Here is a 22221-nt window from a genome sequence, read left to right on the forward strand (position 1 = left end):
TTTAACTTTTGTTTCAAGTACCCAACCAGGCGGAGTTACACCGAAGATGTTCAAGTCAATGAACCAATAGGAAAAGCTTTAGGCCTTTCCAGTGACAGGCTTTGTAAAGAACCAATGAGTGCGGAGGACAAGTCTATTTGCCATGTTTGAGCCTAGTCAGAGCCTCTATGAAGGCACACAAAGGACAACTTGATAAGAAGTTATCTAGCTCATTTTGGATATGTTGACATTCATCCAGCAGTAGTTATGGCTGACTGCATGGCTGTGTAGCCTAGCCTCCGAAATCTGCTTCCAAAAATTGATGTCAACATACGCAGTTTACTTGTGCAATCCGCTGGTGTTGGCAATACCTGTACTTTTTTTTTTTTTTTGTATTTTGTATTTTCCAGTCTACAAGAGTTCTGTTTCTAGCTGTCTTTTTTTGAGACTCACTTTTGACAACTTGGAAAATCTTTCTTTTTGCAGAGTTCAAAACCTGGAAGGACCATATGGAAATCTGTGAAGTGGCTCATTTTGTTAGTGGCAGAAATGGCTCATCTGCATACCATGCAGGTTTTTGCAAATGCACATCTGTTTGTTAGCCGACTCTGAAAAATATGAGAGCTAAGGAACCTGTTCCACGTCATGTTCAAAATAGGCTGTGCTTATATGCCTAAGCTGCTTCTGACATTGCCATGGTGCTTTTGATTTTGTATACAAATGCTATCTGAATAAAAGGTGCCTACATATTTTGTATGTTTAATGAACTCAAGCATGTGATGGCTCACATGCATGACATTGTTAATGATGGTCCCCAAGATACACAGCATTTAATTGATGCTAATTATATGGAGTTAGCTGCACGTTAACCCTGTAACTGCCAAATTAACTCCCGAAAAACATACTAACATCGCCAGGTTTAGTTGTAATGTTTTTCATACCATTCTAATTCTAAAAAGTTTCCTTTATTAGTAAAGCATGCTGTCATTTCGCCATCTTTGTTTTTTTTTTTTTTTTTTTTTTTACCAGTGTATGCACATCGCAAACGGGGTCAGAGTAACTGTCAGGTACAAATTCTAGATTGTCAGCGAAGCTGCTGTCTGAACTACTTTACGAAAGAGCTTTTTTTTTTTTTTTTTTAGGCATCACCGCCACCGGCACTCTTTGTGTGTGGCAATATCATAAAATGACTTTTGTCATGCCAAAAATGTGTGCTAGACTGAAATGTGCATTTTTTTTTTCCATGGATAACTATGGCTCAGTAGAGTTGAAAATGCAATCAATGTATTTACCAGATCTATTCCTTTTTCATTGGCAGTGCAAGCAATGTAAGAGCAGGTTGGACAAGTGCCACTTGTCACTGGCAATACTGGCACAATTGCCAATGACAAATGAAGCTCTGAGATAAAGGACTAAGCCAGCATATGGTTTTGTGGATGCGGAAAGTTATGTGTAGTTAGTCAAGTTTGTACACAGTCGTCTGAAAGATTCTCAACATTTTTACAATGATTATTGCAGACCTGCAACGAGACACTAGAATATTCACTTTTACATAGAAAAGTGATGCTGCTTCAATAGAGGCAATATGCGAAGATGCCCGTATGATATGCAGCAGTATTAGTAGTGCACAATAAAGGTTCCCAAGAGGCTAAAATTGTGGCCCTCCAACAGCCTGGAAATAAAACCCCATATACTTTGCTGATATGCACAGAAATACTGCCTGTTGATAACTAGACATATGCTGCACCTACCTCCACCATCTGTGCTTGCCTTGGATTGCAATGCCTTATGTAACGTGCACAAAGGGATTGTACTTTATTTTGCAATTAATTTCGCATGTACATTTTGGTGAACTGTCTGCAGCCACAGGGCCTGCTTTTGAGCTGCATAGATTGTTTTCTCCTCATGGAAGTTTACAGTTGACAAGTGTTCTGTTCGGTTTATGCGGTTTAATGTCTATTGGCTATGAGGGATGCTGTAGTGGACAGCTCTAGAAAATTCTGACCACCTGGGTTTTTTATGTGCACTGACATCGCAAAGTACAAAGCCGCCTTGCATTTCGCCTCCATCAGCTGCCACCGCAGCTGAGAGTAAACCTGTATCCTTGGGATCAGCAATCAAGCTCTCTTATCACTGAGCCACCGCAGCAGGGTACAAGTGAACATGGCTGAAAACAGATCCATGGCATGAAAAGTTTTCCCAGCTGGTGTACCTGTAGGCATAAGTTCAGGTGCAGAAACATTTTCTGCAAGATTTTGCCTTGCAAACAAGCAACATTTGTGCACAACCTGCGCTGTGTGCAAGGAGGCTGCAGTGACAAAGCCGGCACCTGTTTCCAAAGCTAAGGTTAAGCTTGGCCACAAAGCTGCACATGCAAAAAATGAAATGATGCATTTTGAAAAGCCCAATGCTCAGCTTCATTCAAAGATGTGTACAAAGCCAAAATTTCTTTCGCCAAACATGAAATCCATGTTTCCTGTACAGCTGTTGTGCATAAGATGCCCATCTGAAAACCGATAATCAAAAGTTTCGCACCTTGCTTAACTGTGAGGAATCCATTTTTATTGCATGCTTCAAACTTACTCAAGTTGTTGGGCTGTTCCTAATTTGTTAGCATTGTGCAAATTATTGCAGTGCAAGTTTGCCAGCTGGCTAATGTGCATAGCCCGCAACCAAGCTTGAACAAAACTAGCCAGGGTTCTTCAATAAATTTGCATTTCGGAAACACCCTGGAGCCTGAAAGTTGCAAGGAATGGCGATTGCTAAATGGCTTTCTTCAGCTGCACAGTGCCTTCAATAAGCTCAAGCTTATGACACTATTTGGCAGTGAAGTCTTCTACTGGCCTGATTGGTGCACTATCCACAAAAAAACATTGGCACTCGTGCTGAGCAGGTCTAGAATAGGAGATGTTAAATGGTTCACAGGGCAGAGCACAAGCTGCTTTATTCTAGGTGTAGGAAATTACCAACATTACAAAATAGAGAGAGGGTACGTACACAGGACAGGAAAGGAAATGGCTGACTAAATATTCTCAGCCTGTGGAGTCATCTGTCTGACTGTTGGGTCAAATGCTATGCAACCACTACATAATTCCATTCTTAAAAGCTTGGGCTCGCCTCATGACAATGGCATTAATATTTTTCTATTTTGCTGCATTAAATAGCCGTATTGCTGACACAAGCTGCAAGTCTGTGAAGTGTTCACTAGACAAACTGCTTTCAAGCAATGTAAACCGTGAACGCCACTACTTCTACCGTTCCACTAGCACAAGCAGCAAGCATCGGTGCCGGAGAGCTTCTAGCAAAGAACACTCAGAAGCATAAAAGTCGCACAAAAAAGTGCCTCGGTAGTAGTTAAACCGCTTGCGTTTTTCATTCCATAAGGTAAATGAACATGCGGTGCCGTTTCGAATGTCATCAACAGAGCGAGGGGTGCAGACAAGAGTAGTAGCCAAAGGAGAAATAAGGAGTCTCCAACGGTGGCGAAGAAGCGGCTGCAGGAAGACTCTCCGAGACTAACCAAAAGACCTCAATAAAGTTTTTTCACTCACTCACTCACTCCCTACCGTGGTGGCATTCTATGCCATCAAGAGCAGTTCCCTCTAATACCGCGCGATGGGCCCTACGTAGCCGCAGTGCTCATCAATGTGCTGGGCGAGGAAAAAAGGTTAATAAATTATATTAAAAGCGATGGAATTCGGGCAAAAACAGCGGTAAGCAGATCAGAATAGAGTTTGGACAGCCAGAGAAAAGCCTACATTTTTTGTCCTGATTCAACCTCCTTAGTCCCGGCGTCACCCATTTCTTGGCACTTAGGTGCACACTTCTGAACCTAAGCACAAAGATATAACTTTCATAAAGCACAAAACAACCGGCGCAACAAAACGCAACATCTCGTATAGCGGGAACAATCGCGCCGTCGCGAGGACGTGCGGCGGCCCTTTGACGTCTTATGTCCTTACCTGCAAGAAAAAGCAGCACCTTGGATGCGGGACGTGTTATTTATTAGCGAGGACCGTGAAACTTTGTTATGGGTAAACATTCAGGACGAGAAATCTTTAAAGAAGACGGTCACTTATGCGTCTCAGCGCAAAACATGGAGGCAGCCATCTTGAATGTTTTGGTCTTTTTCTCTTTTTGGTGTACATACACAACAGATGGCGCGAGACGCTACAAAAACGATAATGATGATAATGGCCGCGAATTTTGAAAATTTAATTTGCGCAGAAGGATGGCGTTTTTCGCTTAAATTAGGCGCAAATTCGACGAGTTTATACGCAGACGCCAGGCATGAAAGGGAGATTCAGTTTGGCTACGAAAAAAAATTTACGCCTTACATAGCATAAAAACAAATCCCACTAAGTCATTTTCGATTTCAATTACACTCGGAGACAACTTATGGCAGTGTGGCCAAGGCTAGGCAGAAAAGGCAAGATAGGCCAATGTTCCCTAGCCTTGGAAAAGGAGCCAACTCACCCCTAGTGACCTTACACTTTCTCTTCAATTTATCCCTTTCACCCGTCCCCTCGCCTTCCACAAGGCAAGAGTACCATGGCCTGTCCTCTTTCCTTTCCTGTCTGGCCTTGGCCACAGTGAGAGAGAAAAAAAGGGGGGGGGGGGGGGGGGGGTATCCCTTAGTATATACATAAAATATACTGACAATGAAACATGAACTGATCGGGCAGCGCCTAGCTTGTCTGTGCGACCCTCCATAGCAGTTGCAGATCCTGTATGGCCCGAGAACTTGTGTTCCGTCCAAAAAGCAAGGAAAGGCACAAGCTTTCTAAACTGGTTTATTTTATTTCATACATACTGCTAGCCTCCTTTTGGAGGCTGTTGCAGGTTTGGGGCATAATATAGAAACAGCAAATGACAGGAATACTGGCAATCCACACTTGTCTAATTTTTATATAATTCTATATGGCAGTGTGGAACAAGAAATGGAAAAGAAGGATATGGTACAATACAATCACACTGAAGACACATGTTTCACTATATTTGTACAAAGGTCAGGCTACACATATATAGGGTACTCAAGGAACAATTGCCAGCCATGAACTGAACCCATCTAGTGATGAGCAATTAACCACTTCATCGGCTAAACCATTCCATTCGCGGACCGCCAGGGGAAAGAAGGAGAACATGAACATATCACAGTGTGCTCGATACTCGACTAAATGCTTGGAATGACGCATTCTTTCGTTTCTCTGTGGTGACAGTTTAATAAATTTGGAAGCTGTATGCAATCAAGAACATCCACACCGTGCGTGCTGCATAGCAAACAGCCTTCGGATACTTGCCGTTGAATCAAACTATAATTGGAGTCTCTATAAAAGTCCTGACCATGAACTACAGTACTTTATGTTGCTTTTCACCTCATCTTGGTTTGCAACTTCAGGTTTAGGTTCATTGCACAGGCAAGTTGTGAGTGTAACTATAGGCAGGGGTGTTGAAAGAGGAGGAAAGGCAGGGAGGTTAACCGAAGAAGAAACCGATTTGCTACTCTGCACTGGGGGAAGGAGGTAAGTGGATATAAAAGTGATGTGTAAAAGAAAGTTACAGAAATATGAAGTCAGTACTGTCACCTCACAGCCATATCACGTCGCATCGCAGCAAAATCACAGTCTACCGATCAGGCCCGTGGTTTTCATGAAGCAGAGCAGTGCCTGGGAGGTCTTTACCGCAGACGATCGCCGCAGCCAATGGCATATAATCTTGATTTCTGTCAGCGGGTGTCCATATAGACACTCTAGTGCAGGGCAGAGAAACTGTTTTTCCGCATTGTATGTGGTCCACTCGCAAAGAATGTGGCCTATAGTCTCGTCAGACCCACAGGTTGCACATGCAGGGCTATTAGCCATATCTATCACAAACGAATGAGAATTTGTGAATGCTACACCAACCCACAGGCAGCACAGCAAAGTTGCTTCACGTCGGGGTAGGCCGTGTAGAATCCGGAGCTTCAGGTCAGGAGCAGGGGTGACGAGAGGACTGTTCTGCTTATGATATAATGACAGCACCACATTTAAGCTGCAGTGAATATGTTTTGTTAAGAATGTTGCAATAAGCGGGTACCGCACGGTTGCTGATTTATCTATACATAGGAGAGTGTCCCCCTTATATGATACAGGGAAAGAAATAAACACATAGCGATCAAAAGGATGGAGGAAGGAGAGACTGATGACAGCATGCTTTCTTGCCACTGAAAAACTGTGGAATAATAGAAATCAGGCTAGTGCCAAGAGACGGTTGGTTGGTAACTGGTTTATGGGGTTTAATGCCCCAAGCATCTCGAGTCGTATGACATCAAGAGAAGTGGTTATGGAAAAACCAAGCACATATAACAGTAGGACAAAAAAAAAGACATAACAGAACTTGCCCAGACATAACAGATAAACAAATAAACAGACAAGTGTAGCAGTATAACACCAAAGCATTGTGCCTTACAACATATTTACAAATTTGCTTCCATGTGAATGCAGGAACTTGTTATAGCCTTTTCAAGATCATGGAATCAAGCATGTTGCATGCAAGGGCAAAAGTGGCTGTAAGCGTGGGAAGGTAACACAAGCTGCTGACAAGGTCTCCTTGAAACAGTTCACAGGAATAGGGAATGTAAGGCACAATGAGCAGGTACAGGTCTGGACAGTATCAAGGAAGTGACAGTGGCTGCGCACGATTGCGTCGCATGAATGTGAAATGTGTAGCCTCTCAAATGACGTCAATGTATCCATATGCATTTGCATTTTAGCGTGCTGTTGCTGTTTGTTTTCTTTTCTTTTTTTTTTAGCGAAGTGGGGGCTTGACTATGGCAGGCCTGAACTGTTTGAGATCAAGTTAAATATTTATCTAAAGCATTCCCGAGGCCTAAAACTCCATTTGTGTTGTATCTGTGGAAATACGATTTCCCATCATCATTCTGTTGTTCTGTATACTGATGTCCATTTAAAGCAAGAATAACATCAGGAGAATGTGGCTGCTAATATTTAATCTCGCAACAGATGCTTAAGCTAGGGCAGCGCAAAATGCTGAAGCCAGTCTAGTGCTCAATAATACTGGGTGAGGTTAGAGCATTGAAGGATACTGGTTTATATCTACGGTACTCACACGCCATGCACGACTATCCTACGAGGGTGTGAAGGAGTAAGCAGTCGGAGGTTGTAAGCCCAAGCCATGGATGACAACAAGGACAAGTGAGCGGATGTCTATACCATGAGGTAATGCTAATTTAAGCATCTAGATCGTCATCATCATCCTCAGCCTGACTATACCCACTGTAGGGCGAAAACCTCTCCCATATTCCTCCAATTAACCAGGTCCTGTGGGAGCTGCATCCACTTGACCCCTGTAAACTTCTTAATCTCATCCACCCACCTAATTTTCTGCCGCCCCCTGCTACGCTTTCCTCCCCTTGGAATCCAGTTTGTTGCCCTAAGTGACCATCACTTATCCTTTCCTCGCGCTACATGTCCTGCCCATGCCCATTTCTTCTTCTTGATTTCCATTAGAATGTCAGTGACTTGAGTTATTTCTCTGACCCACTCTGCACGCTTCCTATCTCTTAACGTTATCCCTACCATTTTTCTTTCCATAGCCCTCTGCGTTGTCAACTTTAGTAGAACCCTCTTTGTTAGCTTCCACGTTTCAGTCCCATAGGTAAGTACAGGTAAGATGCAACTATTGTATGCTTTCCTCTTGAGCGATACCGATAAACTGCTAGTCATAATCTGGGGGTACTTGCCAAATGTGCTCCATCCCAGTCTTATTCTCCTTGTTATTTCCCTTCCATGGTCCGGATCTGCTGTTACTACCTGTCCTAGATAGATATATTCGTCTACTACTTCCAGTGCTTCGCTACCTAATGTAAACTGTTTTTCCTTCCCTAGGCTACTAAACATTACCTTAGTCTTCTGCATATTGATTTTCAAGCCTACTTTTTTACTTTTTCTGTCTAGGTCATCATTCTTTGCAATTCATCCCCTGAGTTACTTAGCAAGGCAATGTCATCAGCAAATCGCAGATTACTGAGGTATTCTCCATCTACTCTTATCCCTAACTGCTCCCATTCTAAATGTCTTCTTTCTTAGATTCTAGCATCTAGATGTCACTGCATAAATTGTTCATGGTTTTTTGTGCATCTATTTCTGCTTACAGCTTTTTCTTTGCTTGTAATGTAAATTATTTGTGTTTATGTGATGAATCCCCCCTATGTAAAGCCTGCAAAGGCCCTTAGGGTATTTGAAATAAATAAATAAATAAATAAATAAATAAATAAATAAATAAATAAATAAATAAATAAATAAATAAATAAAAATATATGGGTGTGTAATGCTAACAGTAAGTGCTGGAGTAGCTCGGTGCAGTAAGCAGCCAACAAGTGTGGCAGTTACGAGACGTAGTGTTGGGTTGAGTGCTGGGGTATTATAGCGTATAAGTGTGTATTGCAACCCAGATTCAATTTCAGTTTGGTGGAATGACTATATTCATTGGGTATAGGGTGTGGCATGTCCAGACGATACCAACGACAATGGCAACAATGTGGCCTCACAGATTGACACTCATATGTTTAAATTGTTGCTATAAATGTTTTTCAGTCACTTAACAAATTCCTATCCATAGCAGAAACAATACTCATGCACTGAAAAATAAAATGAAAATACTGAATATAATGCACATATATATACCTTGCTACATGTACTGTACATGTAGGGAGCCAAGGATGCAAAAGTTGTCCAAAATAAACGAGCGGCTGCGTCTCCAAGACTGCTGAAAGTAAAAACAAAAAATGGCACAGACACATGTAAACACTGAAATGAAGTGAGTGCTCTACCAAGCAGCATTGCATATGAGATATCAGCCCAAGTTTATAGTCTACTAACACGTATACAGTAACAAGGCTGCTGCAAGTGACCTGAAGGAAGTTAAGCAAGCTACCTTCCTGGCCGCATTTTGGCAGCTCGCTGCATTCGTTACTCTGGGCCTCAAGCGAACTACTGTATATTGTGTCATAGTGTATATATATTGTGATATATTTTTATATTTTATATACAATATATTTTTTATTTTTACCTACCCTGTCCTTTCTCCCTATCGTTCACCTCTTTGATTTCATCTACCCCTTCCTCGCTATCCCTTTAATTCCACCGCCCTTGTTCAGGTGCTCCAGATATCAGATACCGGGGCTGGCAAACATCTTTTCTTTCCTTTTGTATATGTAATAAAATAACCACTAAAACAATTCAAATGCTGCTAATGCTAATCATCTTAAATTAGAATCAGATAAGCAGCAAGCTGACACAGTATAGTGCCTACGTTGTCGTGTTGCGCTGTCGCAAGCTCCTGATGGAAAAAAAAAAATGCATTTGCGCAAAGCTTTGTTGGAAACAATTTCATTCCTTCCAAAGTCATTTTTGCTATATACTGCTTATATATCGATACATGTTCTGATAAAACACACGAGTTTTGCACCGTCTTCAGATTGCTTTCCGAAGCTAGAAGGTGGCATCCATGCCACAGAGATATAAGTAATTGACAAATTGCACGTTAATTTCGATCTGTCATATCTGCAAGCTCAAAAACAATTAAGTACCAGGTTGCTGTTTACCTTAATTCACTACTGAATGACACCTCTCGCATTGATTTCGCGGACAAAAATGGACACGACACCCACCTACCGCTGCACTCAGCGCACTATGTCAAAAAACAACAGCAATGACAATGGCTTACGTGAGAAGCGACGGCCGATGTCAGATCGTTGACGCAGACATCGCAAATTTGCTCGGTACCCATGAATCGAACGTCCGACTTTTGCTGTTGAATGGTTTAATGTTAAGGGTGCGTTGCACTACCTCCGCTGCAGCAAAACCACGCCAATAAACTGGGAGACTTTACAAACACTGCCCGAATGCGCCGACGACGGCGTCGTCCAGAGCTCGTCAATCCAAAAGCTCTGGACGCCGTCGGCGACAACCAGGAAAGAGCCGAAAAGCCCGCCAGCCCGCCACGAATCTGGGGACAAATTCAGACTCAACTAGGCACATAATAGTCAGCATTTAGGTACTTTGTAAAAACATGGCGTTCAATGCGTTTGGGGAAATCTAGGGACAAAGTTTTAGCCGAAAAAACCCTATTCATGGCGGGTTTTAGTCTCGCCCGTTTTATGTGGTGTTTCCTTCCTCCATGGTCGTGGTATTACCGTATTACTGATGGCAGCGCTATCTCGGAGCAATTAGTAAAAGTCGTACCGTTCATCGTCGATATCAATGAAAGTTTTTCTTTTCTGCTTGTTTTAACTTGCCATTTATTCCTCGAAATATTACAATCATTGATGTTTTTTTTTTATTAAAGTATCTGTGCCGTTGATTTTGCTGCAGGTTGTGCGATTATCATAGGTGATTCTTTACAGTATTGACTATGGGCGCCGCGACAATCCGTAATACCCGATTTTGGAGTCGAAAGGAAGTCAGAAGTGTCATGGAGGAGCTGGCGGGTACTGGAGATGATGCAGCGCTGTCGAACGTTTTTCGCGCTGCGCAACGCTGGTGCACATATTTGGTCACGTGCCCGAACTTTATGGTCTGCCAATTCGGCTTTTGTATTTATACTGATATGCGCCTGTGGGTTTCGCACGTGACGGCGCCGGTTCTAGCGTGTTCGGGTGTTCGGTAACTACTGCATACATGGTTCGTTGGGACTTCGCGGTGTAACCAGCGGTTTCAGTGTTCCGCTTTTGGCGAAACAAAAATGGTTCAAGAAACGCCTCCGCGGCCAGACCCCGAACTTTTTGAGGACTCGCAGCCGCTGCTGACAAAAAAAGTAAGCTGTGTCATTCTGCCGTCTTTGCAGTTCTTCCTTGGAAAGTGGTGTACTGTACCGTTGACATTAGTAACGTTGTTAAATGTGATCCTGTGACGCGTTTGAGCAACGTTGTTGAACGAAGGTTTGACTGCATGCGTTTTGTAGTCACTGACACTGGCAGCTGTGCAGTGAGTAGCAGTGGACAAGTCTTGTATTTGCGTCCTGAAAGTGAACCGCATAGTTAAGTTGCGTCGGAGTTGCGTCTGTCGTGCCATAATAAAGTTCAGTTCAGTCGTTCAGTCATGTCCGTCTCTTCGTAACCTTATGGACCATGTCACGCCACGCTTTCCGGCCTCTCACTATCTTCTTAACATCACATAACTTCATATGCAGGGCCTCGAGGATGCCATCTAACCATTGCGTTCGCTGCCTACCCCTTCTCCGGTGACCCTCAACCTTTCCCAACATCAAATCTTTCTCCAGCGACTCCTCTCTTCTCATCAGATGACCAAAGTAGCTGAGCTTTAACTTTAGAATTTGACCCTCCAATGAGCAGTCAGGGTTTATGGTCGACAATATCGACTGATTTGATCTTCTGCCAGTCCAAGGAACTCTCAAGAGTGCCAGAACGCGGTGACAAATGCACTAAAGCTCTGCAAGCTGCATAAGCGTGTTTCATGTGTGTTCGCTTGTGGAAGACGCTTTAATTCATCAGCGATTGCCATTGTTTCGTTGTTTGTTATACTACGCTGTGTTGAGTTTCCGCGCTAACGTTCAATGTGGAAGCCGCGTGCACAAGCGCTCGCGCCTGTCCCTCAGTTTTCGGACCTCTCGCGTCACGCACTGACAATCTGCGCGTTGTTCAGCTTGCTCTCTGTAGTGCATCTCTAAAAATGGTTTACCGCTTGCTGGTAGGAATGTGCTGGTGTTTATCGTATGAGGCTACTGCCGTTGAGTTCAACTTTGGGGGTCCTCAGAGCATAACATGCAGAAATTCTCACGGCATAGTCGTTCGCTTGTTTGGGCATATACTTCGCATTAAGGTGGCATTTAACGGCGATTTTTTTTTTTTTTAATTTTTACTACGTTTGTGTGTGATATTTGCGTGATGCGGTCAAAATGTATCATCTTATCGGCCTGATGCGTAGCGGTGAGTCACGATACGGCGGCGAATTTTGTGCTGGTTTGTGTGTTTCTCACTTTAGTCTTGTCCTGTTGTGCGCTAAGTTTCCCTTGAATTATCTGTTAACTGATCTTTCAGTCTGTCTACTCAGCGAAAGAAACTTTCACATGATGATGATGATGATGATGATTTATTGACTCTACCCTTCGTATCGGGCGGGCACCGTGTTGACGTCGCAGTCGTTAAAAAAAAAAAAAAGTAAACAATACAAAGTACCGTAGACGTGGATGGATGGATGGATGTTGTGGCCTTCCCCTTTAACGGGTGGATATTACATTATATCAATATCCTGGCCTGGCTCACTTTCACCTACTGCACACAAACACTTATAAGCACATAGGTACACGTTAACAATTTCAGCTACTAGTTTGGTCGCACTAGCTTCCACCACTCTCTCAAGCGGCACTTGCTCTTGGCCACCTCTTTGAATTGTTTTGCACTGTCAGAAGCGCCACGTATACTGAAGCCAAGCGCTTGTGGGAGTGTAGTGCCCTCTGTTGGCATTGGTGTGAGGCCAGCACAGTCGAGAACCAGATGGTTGATAGTCTCCTCACTCACTGCGCACACTCTGCACACCGTACTTTGCACACCAGCATCGTAGCGCTGGCTATAGGTCAGAGTTCGGAGGTCTCAGGCTCGTGCCTCGAAGAGGAGGCTGCTAGAGATATCATTGTCATAGAGGGGTTCTGCACAGACCTCCTGTTTGTGTTCTCTGTAGAGCTTAAGTGTGGACTTTCCCTCCATGGCCTCCATCCAGCGCTCGGTTTCCACCTTTTGCACCTGAGCCTCAACAGCTTTCGCCCACTTTCGCTCAGTCTCCTCTTGTCATCATCATCATCAGCCTGACTATACCCACTGCAGGGCGAAGGCCTCTCCCATATTTCTTCAATTAACCCGGTTTTGTGCTAGCTGCATCCACTTGACCCCCGCAAACTTCTTAACCTCATCCGCCCACCTAACTTTCTGCCGCCCCCGGCTACGCTTTCCTTCCATTGGAATCCAGTTTGTTACCCTAAGCGACCATCGGTTATCCTCTCTTCGCACTACATGCCCTGCCCATGCCCATTTCTTCTTCTTAATTTCTACTAGAATGTCGGTAACTTGAGTTATTTCTCTGACCCACTCTGCACGCTTCTTATCTCTTAATGTTACCCCTACCATTTTTCGTTCCATAGCCCTCTGGGTTGTCCTCAACTTAAGTAGAACCTTCTTGGTTAGCCTCCACGTTCCGGCCCCATAGGTGAGTACAGGTAAGATGCAACTGTTGTATACTTTCCTCTTGAGCGATACCGGTAAGCTGCTAGTCATAATCTGCGAGTGCTTGCCAAATGCGCTCCATCCCAATCTTATTCTTCTTGTTATTTCCTTTCCATGGTCTGGATCTGCGGTTACTACCTGTCCTAAGTAGACATAATCGCCTACTACTTCCAGTACGTCGCTACCTAATGTAAACTGCTGTTCTTTCCCGAGGTTGTTGTACGGGCTGAGAAAAATGGCGTACTTCCTGCGGAGTTGCTGCAGTCGTTTCGTCCATCTGGTGCGGACCCCATTACGGTGCACATAATCGAACACTTGTTGCGCTAATCAGTGTGGCTGTATGAGTCTCAGCCTGCCATCATACGACGTCTTGCTTCGCGCTTCTTGTGCCTCAAAACTGGACCAACCAAGGTCACCTTGAATTGCCTCGTTTGCAATGTTCCCATGGCATCCTGGATCCAGCCTTCCAACAGTGCGTTGAGTGCGTTCGAGCCATTCGCGGGTTGGTACTGTAGAACATACCACTGCATTGGCAAAGGCCAGGGCAGGGACGTGCACTGCCTTCCAAGCTCCCACACCATGAGAAATCGATTAAAGCCCCACAAGCACCTCCTGCGAAGAATGTTGCCAGCCCGCTGGGATGATCTTCTTAAGTGTAACTCATGACCAGCAGTATAGTCAGACTCAATCCCGAAGGTCACATCGAGGTAGCGGTAATGTGTAGCTTGAGGAAGCGGCACACCTTTTGGCAACATCAAGGGACAGAGGGGGGCTCAGGTCTAGAAAAAGCAAGTACGGCCGATTTTTTGGCATTGAACTGCAACCCAAGAGGCACCAGTGCTTCACAGTCAGTAATGAGAACTTGCAGGTCTTCCGCGTCACCTGCCAGCAGCACAATGTCGTCGGCGAGCACCAACGCTGGCTACACTTGCTGTTCCCTGATGCCTTCGTTCATCCGCTCCACTATGAAGCGAACACCCGACGCCAGTAGCCACCGCTCAACATTCGTAGTGTATAGCATATATAATAAGGGTGAGAGAGGGCAGCCCTGTTTCAGACCCCTACCCACTACCACCTCGCTCGACCAGATGTCATTGAGGGTGGCTATCACCGTGTTGTTGACATAGAGACGTTGGAGCATCTCTGTCCAGGTTTTGGGCATTCCAACTGTATCCAGATGTTGCAGCAATAGTTCCTGGGGGACGCTGTCATAAGCCTTCGCTACGTCCAGGAAACAGCTCACCAGCCCTCTTGCCTCTTTTCGCTTGATCTCTATGCATTGGCTTAAGGCATACAGATTGTCTTCAAGGCGGCGGCCACGTCTGAACCCATTCTGCGACTCGGTCAAGTGGTTGCCCTCTTTGGCCCACCCGATCATCCAATGTGCAAACACCCTGTACAACACGCTGGTTATAGTGAGAGGCTGATAGTCTCGTAAGAGGCCTGCATCATCGCCCTTCTTTGGCAGCAGGATCCCTCTGCCACGGCGCCAGTCTTCTGGCAGAGGGCTGCCTGCTAGCATATCTGTGAACCGGCAGGCTATGCCCGCGCATCATTGCCGAGGCTTTTCACGAGCCCCACAGGGATGCCATCCAGCCCTTGAGCTGTGCGCGCGCTAATCCGGGCGATTGCTCTATCGATGGCTCCCAACGACACTGACCAAATTTCTTCTTCCCTAGTAGCCCTCCCTGGCTGCTCACAAGTTGGGGAACTCATGCACGGCTCCTCAGGTGCTGGGGGTACCATGTATACCTTGCGTATATGATCAGTGGCGCCATCTTGCGCCGATTGGAGAAACAGAAGTCTCCCGTATCGTTGCGATGACCGTGAATATTTCCCTTATAGGCGCGAGTTGGCGCTGTCTGCACCACTGCTGCGGAAGTTGGTACTTAACACCTCCACAGCTGTGGAAATATTGTACCGTCATCGAACCTTGACTTCACATTGAGGTAGCACTAGCCTATAGGAGGCTCCCTTATCAGTTTAGGGCACAAAACTTGCTCTCACCCGCTGCAAAGCTGATGACTGCAAGGTCGCTATCACAAAAGTGTGTTGTGATACGTGCCATTGGTGGTTCTTGTAACGTAGGCATTACTTTGGGTGAGTAAAACGAAATTATTTCATTGTTGACAGCACCCTCAATTAAATTAGCGGCCTATAGAGTTCCATGTTATCGTTACTGACACAGCCATAATTTTTTCGCTGCGTCCACTTTTTCTCAAAATGCACACATACCTATAGGCAGCAGTGTTCTTATGCAGGTAATCAAGCTTATTGAGCTGCAAATCTCTCTAGCGCTTCGCTCTCACTAAGCTGTTCCGATATGAAGCAGTCGGTTGTGACCCCATCACAAACTGCCCACTCGGTAAACGCACCTGCATCCTTGAGGAGTAGGATAGCCTTTATGATGAGCTGGGCAAACGCAGGTCTTAACGTTGGTCCAGAGTTGGTAAAAAATGTTACTGGCTAGGACCAGTTTTGTTTCGAACAAATGAAAAGAAAATAAGCACGGGGCCTGCTGATCTGGTGTTGCCAAACCAGCTCAAAGTCCACAATATTTATTTCGTGGCATGAATCTCGATTGAACATAGGAGTGCTATATCTGTGAAAAGTGTTGTTTGCTGCAAACTTCATAGAAGGACCACAAAAGGGTGCATCAAAACCATCGTTCACACGAGCCATTCACCAGCACTGTACCTGCGTTATGCAGCAGCAAAAACTTACGGGATGCTTAAACGTTGCCTATAAGAGTAAGATGCGATGTAAGGGGATTTGGAAAGGTGAGGGGGGGGCTTAATGCAATGTGGAAGTCCAGCACATAAAATATGTGGCTGTGATACTCGGCATCATGACTGCTGTCGGCTTTCAGCATCACTTGTGTGTGTGTGTTTCTTCCCTGTCTGCTCCTAGTTTTTTATTTTGATGAAAATTAAGGAAGCACAGACTTGCTGCAATATGTTGCAAGGGGTGCTGTAACCCTGCTGTTTGTTGGTAAGCGTCTGCCGAGCACTGCTGGGTTGGCTTATAAGTGAAATTCTCATCAATGCTTTTGTGTGCAAGCAAAAGTTTAATCAAGTCGAGCATAAATGAATTCTCCTTTTGTAGGACAGCCAAGCCCGCAGAAGGTTCCGTACACGGCCACCTCGAGTGAGGTCCTTGGACCGGAGTACTTGGCATTGGCTCCAGCCTCGGCGTGCCCAGGCAGTTAGCTTCACTGGCTCTGAACACTGTATCCCTTTGGTTGGCGCAGAATACTATGCGGTAATTAGAGAAACTGTCGATGCAGTGCTGTTTACTTGCAGAATTAATCTGTGATGGCAACACCTGTATTCAGTCTTTTCTGGCACTTTCAGGCTTAACAATTGCATTCTCAGTGAAGGTAAGATGTGTAATGCTACTTTCACCAAAATCCCAGGGGTTGCGACGACGAAATTTTCCAATTGTTCAACACAGTGGTGATGTTGCGGGTCACGGCGTCAATCAACAACCGTGCCGAAGTTATTCCCAAGAAATATGCACTTGCGGGAAAAAAGTGTTGGAGCAGCAATTGAAACACTGCCCTTTCGGCTGCAAGCCAGGCATACCCTATTCTTGAGTGTTCGCTCTGTGGGATTATTTAGAGGCCTTATGTGACTGCCTTGTACCTTAGAGAGGACCACTAGTTAGCACTGCCAATAAGCACGGGTGAGTAGCCCGACTGCTTACCTCTGCTACTTTGCACCAGTATGTAGCACTACTAAGCCCTGCTGCTAAGTCATACTAGTTAGAAATGCTATTGCATCAACTCTTAAGGATACTAGAGCATAACCTACATTTTCTGGTTTCATGTGGTAATTTTGTTCAATACAATCTAATTTCAGTTTCTTCTCAGGATCCCTTTATGATTGTTTCCTCTTTACAGGATGTCATAATTGTCACTTTCGCATGTGCGATTACCCGTTACCTCCTCTGGTTAAAATGGTCCTCTGCGTTGACACTGAATCAACTCAAGGAGCAGGAACATAACAGTGGTGTGCCCCGCTGCGGTGGTGAAGTAGTTAGGGTGCTAGTCTTCTGTGTCCAAGGATGCGGGATGAAGTCTCGGCCGCGGCGGCTGCTTTTTGACGAAGGCGCTGTGTTGTGCGATGTTAGGGCATGTTAAACCTCGTGTAGTCGAAATTTTTGGAGCCCTCCACTCCGGCGTCTGTTATAGGCCTGAGTTGCTTTGAGACATTAAACCTCGCAAACCAAACCGTGACAGTGGTGCTGCAATGCTGGTATTGACCCTCTTGCTGTCCTGTGTCAGGGTAGACCCAGGCACAGTTGCTGTTTTGAGCTTCAACCTTGACTGTAGGTTTCTGACAGCTTTCAGCAGCTCGCACTATGACGAACGGCTTCAGGTTCCCTACCTGCACCAGTGTTTCCAAGTGGAACAGCAGCTGGGGGAAGGCTCCTTTGGTGTGGTATGTTGTCTTTTTTTTTTTTCTTTCTTTTTGCTTGCTGCCAACAGCGGCAGCAGTGCTGCTCTCTGTTATGTTGTGAGGATTTTCTGAATGATGTCTAGGATTCACCGCTTTAATCATCAAGCCAGTCATGGGAAAAATTTGTCTGTGAATTGTAGGCATTGTAAAATGTGTTGGCAGGGCAGTGCTATCGTGGCAGCCCAGTGTAACAGTAGCATAATAAAATGCTGCATTGAAAGCATTTGATGTGCGTGCATTAAAGGGATATTTTTTCTAAAAGGGGTCGCGCTGCTTGAAAACTGTTTTCCCGATAAAAATGCGAGGCGATTGAAGAACTGTACCACTTATAGGGCTTGATTTCCTCTTTCCAAACCTTTTTTAAGTCTAAAATAGCTCGATGCTTTCTCGTTATAAATGCCACATAGTATAAGCAAGAAATACTATGCTTATGCAGGCTGCTGGACATGGCAGTAAGCATAACAGAGCAGTGCAGAATGTTTGTTTCTAAACACTGCACTGTGCTTAACTGAGCAAAATCCATCATTCTCTTGTCATTTACTATTTTGAGGCAGCTTTATATCTGGTGCCTGAATATTTCAAAAATTTTCAGTCCCAACAATAATAGTGGCTGTATTAAAACATAGGCATCTGCATTCTGCTCACTTCAAAAATTATGCCTGTTAGATTTGGTTGCGGTATAACTAAAACAAGTTCATGAAACATTCACAACGGTGGAAACTTGGACAAGTCGGTAACGGTGATCCATGACATAAGTATGTAGCGCAAAAGGACAAAGGATGCTCATGTCATGAATCATAAAAAATTATGCTCAAGCACCATCTTTGGCTTAAAATAAAATTAGGAGAAAAAAGCATGAAAGTTATAAAAAGGTCCAATGAAAGAGCTTGGGTTTGGCAGTGAAAATTTATTTCATTCACACTTCCTGGGAGTGTAAAATGGTTAAACTGGCCAAGGGGTCCAAAAGTGCAGGCTTACTGGCTTCCATAGGCTTGGTTGCGAGGGACGCCATAATTTGATGCATCACATTCTTGAAAATGGGTCGCATCTATCCTCTCATAGCTACCGTTTGTGGTTTAACACAGCTCTTTTACTAATTTCGTTGTCATGTCTGGGTTTGATTTTCTTTTTTATATGTGTGCGATCTGGTCATGTTTCTTGGTGGAAAATAACAGGTCATCATTTCTTTAAAGAATATTCCTTTTTTTTTATGCACATGCTTTAAACAAATGCTTAAAACTTTAGAACTATGGCTATGGCCTGTAAGGTTGCTTCAAGTGGAGCAGTTCTTAAACGCAAGCAATGTTTAGAGCGCAGCTCTTTGGCGCCCGTTCCTGCATTTCGCGTCACCGCTGTCCCTCGTAACCAGCTCCGCAGCCGGGGCAGCACATGCTCCTGCCGCCACCGTTTGCCGCTGCATCTGAAGACTGACCGGGTGGCTTGTACGCAGGTGTACAGGGTGCGAAGCCGGGACGATGGCCGACACTACGCTGTAAAGGTGGCCAACCGTAGGTTCCGGGGCCCACGGGACCGCCAACACCAGCTTCAGGAGGTGGCCAAGCACGAGCAGCTGCCTCCTCATCCTCACCTGGTCCGCTTCGTCAAGGCGTGGGAAGAGGACTACCGGTTACACATCCAGACAGAGCTCTGTGACCGCAGCCTGGCTGCCTATACGGAGGACCACCATGACCTGCCTGAGCACCTGGTCTGGAAGTTTCTTGTAGACCTGCTACTGGTTAGTGACCATTCCGCGTTCCACTCGTGTGACCCGCTTATCAGATTCATTTGTGTGTAATGCGAGTACGGTAATAGGGGAGACAGGAGTGTGAGTAATAGGGGAGACAGGTGGCCCCTAACGTTAAGATCAAGGAAGACGGCTGAGCTAGTGACTGCAGTGTAGCAACTAGCATGTAACAGGCAAGGAACAGTTCCAGAAAGCAACCAACGGGACAGCATGCTAAATTTCAACTGAGGTTTATTGTCCAAGTAAAAGAAAAACAGATTTGCATTAGGAAACTCCTTATGTGCCCCCCCCCCCCCCCTTTCTTTTTTTTTCTTTAATCGACAAAGCAAGTTATCGTAATACAGCACACAAAAATTTAAGACATACTAACACATGTGCTTTTTGACAAATAATTTAACTCTTTTTTTTTTCTCTTGAGGGCAGTTGAAGGAGGGATCACGGACTTGTCCCCAGTATTATCGATGCAAGAGGACTCAATAATTTGCTTGTCTGCCTGGCTCAATTGTGCCGGTTTCATTGTGTAATAGGGTTGTGTTTCTTTTCTATTCAGGTAGATAGAGTAATTGGCATCATAGGGGTGATTTGCAACACGCACTAATTAGGAGTCAGCCTAAAGAGTGAAATGAGTGGATAAATGTTGGTACCTTCACGTTGTACATCCTTGAAGGTGTAGAGGTGAGGGATTTTGTCAGAAATTCATATTTGTAAGTTTGGCCGAGGAACTGTTCTTTGTGGAGCGAAGGGAACTTCTCACCTTGCCCCTCCATGCTGCAGCCACACTATATTATACAGCCTTTACAGAAGGCTGGCCCAAAACATTGTCAATGTATGATGCAGACACAGAGGTGCAGCCATTGGAGTACATCTCTTGAACTGCTTTTGCTGAGGTGCATTCGTTAAGAAAAAAAATGCATCTCTTGAAGAGTGTTGGTTGAGTTATCACGTTTATTGTGACAGTGGCTTTTGAAGCGTTCCTCGGAAAACATTCCTTGAAAGTATGCTTACCTTTAACGTGCCATTTTGAAAGAGTTTCTGCTCACTGTTGGGATTTGGGATTGGGGATATGAATTTGACTGCAGGGACAAGAAATTGAATGAGGTCTGTGCGCAATCAGACACACTTTGAAGACGTGATTACCGATTGGTTGTTCACTCTAGTTTATGGTTGGTAGACAAGGCCTGCATGAAGGCACATTGGCAGTCTCTTTTATCACTATGTCGGGCTGTAGTCTTTGTGGTGCATTATGTAGTTGATGAGCTTCTTGAAGTGCATTGCAGAGCTGAAAGTAACACTGCCTTTAAGAGTGCGACACGGTAGCGTTAATGGCTCCCCTTGCAGTCCATCATTGTTCATAGATTGGAGATTAAGCGAGTAGCAAAGCAGATATATGCAAACGAGGACCTGTCAGAAAAATGGCTGATGGGAGTGGTTAAAAATTTAACGTTGTCATGCCCTTAAAGGATGAGATGAAATGTCCCCCCAAATTTTTAGTTGGATAGGAGCTTTAACTCTTTTGCATTAATATAGATTAAATGTTCCTAGGCTGCCATTTGAAGACACTAGAAGGGGGCTTTACACAAAGGGAAGACAAAAATACTTAACTTTATGATTGCTACAGCTCTTCTGTGCACAGGGAATTAAATCAATAATTGGAGCTGTGCTATTTGGTAAATTGTTATGTTTTGCTAGGTGTTTTTCATTTAGTGTATCCTCAAATGGTGCATACAGTTTTTGTGAGTAGTAATCGTCATGTTGGGAAATGTGCGGTGCAGTGTTTAGGAGTACGCACAGGCCATTACTTCATCGTTTCTGCAGTGCTAGGTTAGTTCAATTCATAGAGCAGCTTGCTACTGCGCAGATACAGGCGAGCCCGCTTATAACGAACCTGAGCGTCAAGCGGCGTCCATTCGTTATACCCCGAAGTTTGTAGTAACTGGACCACAAACTAAAAAAGAGAGAAAAAAAAAGTTGGCGGTCAAAACACGAAATTTATTTCTTAGCAAAAAAGTCTGTGATGCTCGTCTGTTTCTGCAGTGCAGATGCGATGAGAGCGGTCTCCAGTTTATTTAAAGCACTAGCGTGCTCTTCGCCGAGTCCCTTGGCATAGACAAGTTGTCTGAGGCCCTCTATATAGTCCATTGCTACAGATGTGCTTACGGGTGCTGGCTCAGAGGTTTCATCTTCATCTGATTCTTCCGCGTCGCTCTCGGCCCGCACTTCAGAAACGATGCCTTCGTCCGTGCGCGGTTCCGCAATATCCGCGTCATCCGCAGAAATAAAATCCTGCCAACCAATGCCAGGGCCTCCCATGTCGGAGTCGACGACGCTCTGCCACAAATCGCCGCTGGAATCATCATCATCGGAGGCATCAGGCCCGACGTCCGGTACTGCGTTGATGAAGCCAGCCTTGCGGAAACAGTTTCGCACGCAAGCGGTCATCACCTCCGCCCAGGCCGCCTTCACCATCTCAAGGGCTGAATACAATGAAACTCGGAGCGGCAAGTTAGCGGCCGGACAGTCAACGGCGATGAGCAAGCGCTGCACAATGCGGCGCCTATACGATGCCTTAAAGGAGCGTATTATGTCCAAATCAAGAGGCTGCACTTTAGAAGTGGTATTGGGCGGCAGGAAAAGTACAGTCACTGCCGTCAGAGACGTTTGCACGTGGTGCGCTGAGCAATTGTTGAGCAACAGCAGCACGCGCCTGCTTTGCCTCTGCATGTCGCGGTCAAACTCGCCCAGCCACTCTGCGAATAAATCCCGTGTCATCCAGGACAGCAGCACGCGCCTGCTTTGCCTCT

The 22221-nt window shown here is 45.0% G+C and overlaps 1 protein-coding gene across 1 annotated transcript in view; it reads left to right on the forward strand.

Moving 5' to 3' along the window:
- The first annotated feature begins 10399 nt into the window (after positions 1-10399).
- The window catches only part of Myt1 (protein kinase, membrane associated tyrosine/threonine 1), a 36828-nt gene continuing 25006 nt past the window's right edge, over positions 10400-22221 (forward strand). Inside the window, exons 1-4 of the mRNA XM_084577629.1 lie at positions 10400-10794; positions 16322-16445; positions 17561-17658; positions 19127-19411. Of these exons, the coding sequence (XP_084433755.1) occupies positions 10723-10794; positions 16322-16445; positions 17561-17658; positions 19127-19411 (579 nt within the window). The 5' untranslated portion in view covers positions 10400-10722. The remainder of the gene's footprint in view (positions 10795-16321; positions 16446-17560; positions 17659-19126; positions 19412-22221) is intronic.

Source organism: Amblyomma maculatum, chromosome 8 (assembly GCF_055883805.1).
Source record: "Amblyomma maculatum isolate TAMU_Amacu chromosome 8, ASM5588380v1, whole genome shotgun sequence".
Classification (NCBI taxonomy): Eukaryota; Metazoa; Arthropoda; class Arachnida; order Ixodida; family Ixodidae; genus Amblyomma; species Amblyomma maculatum.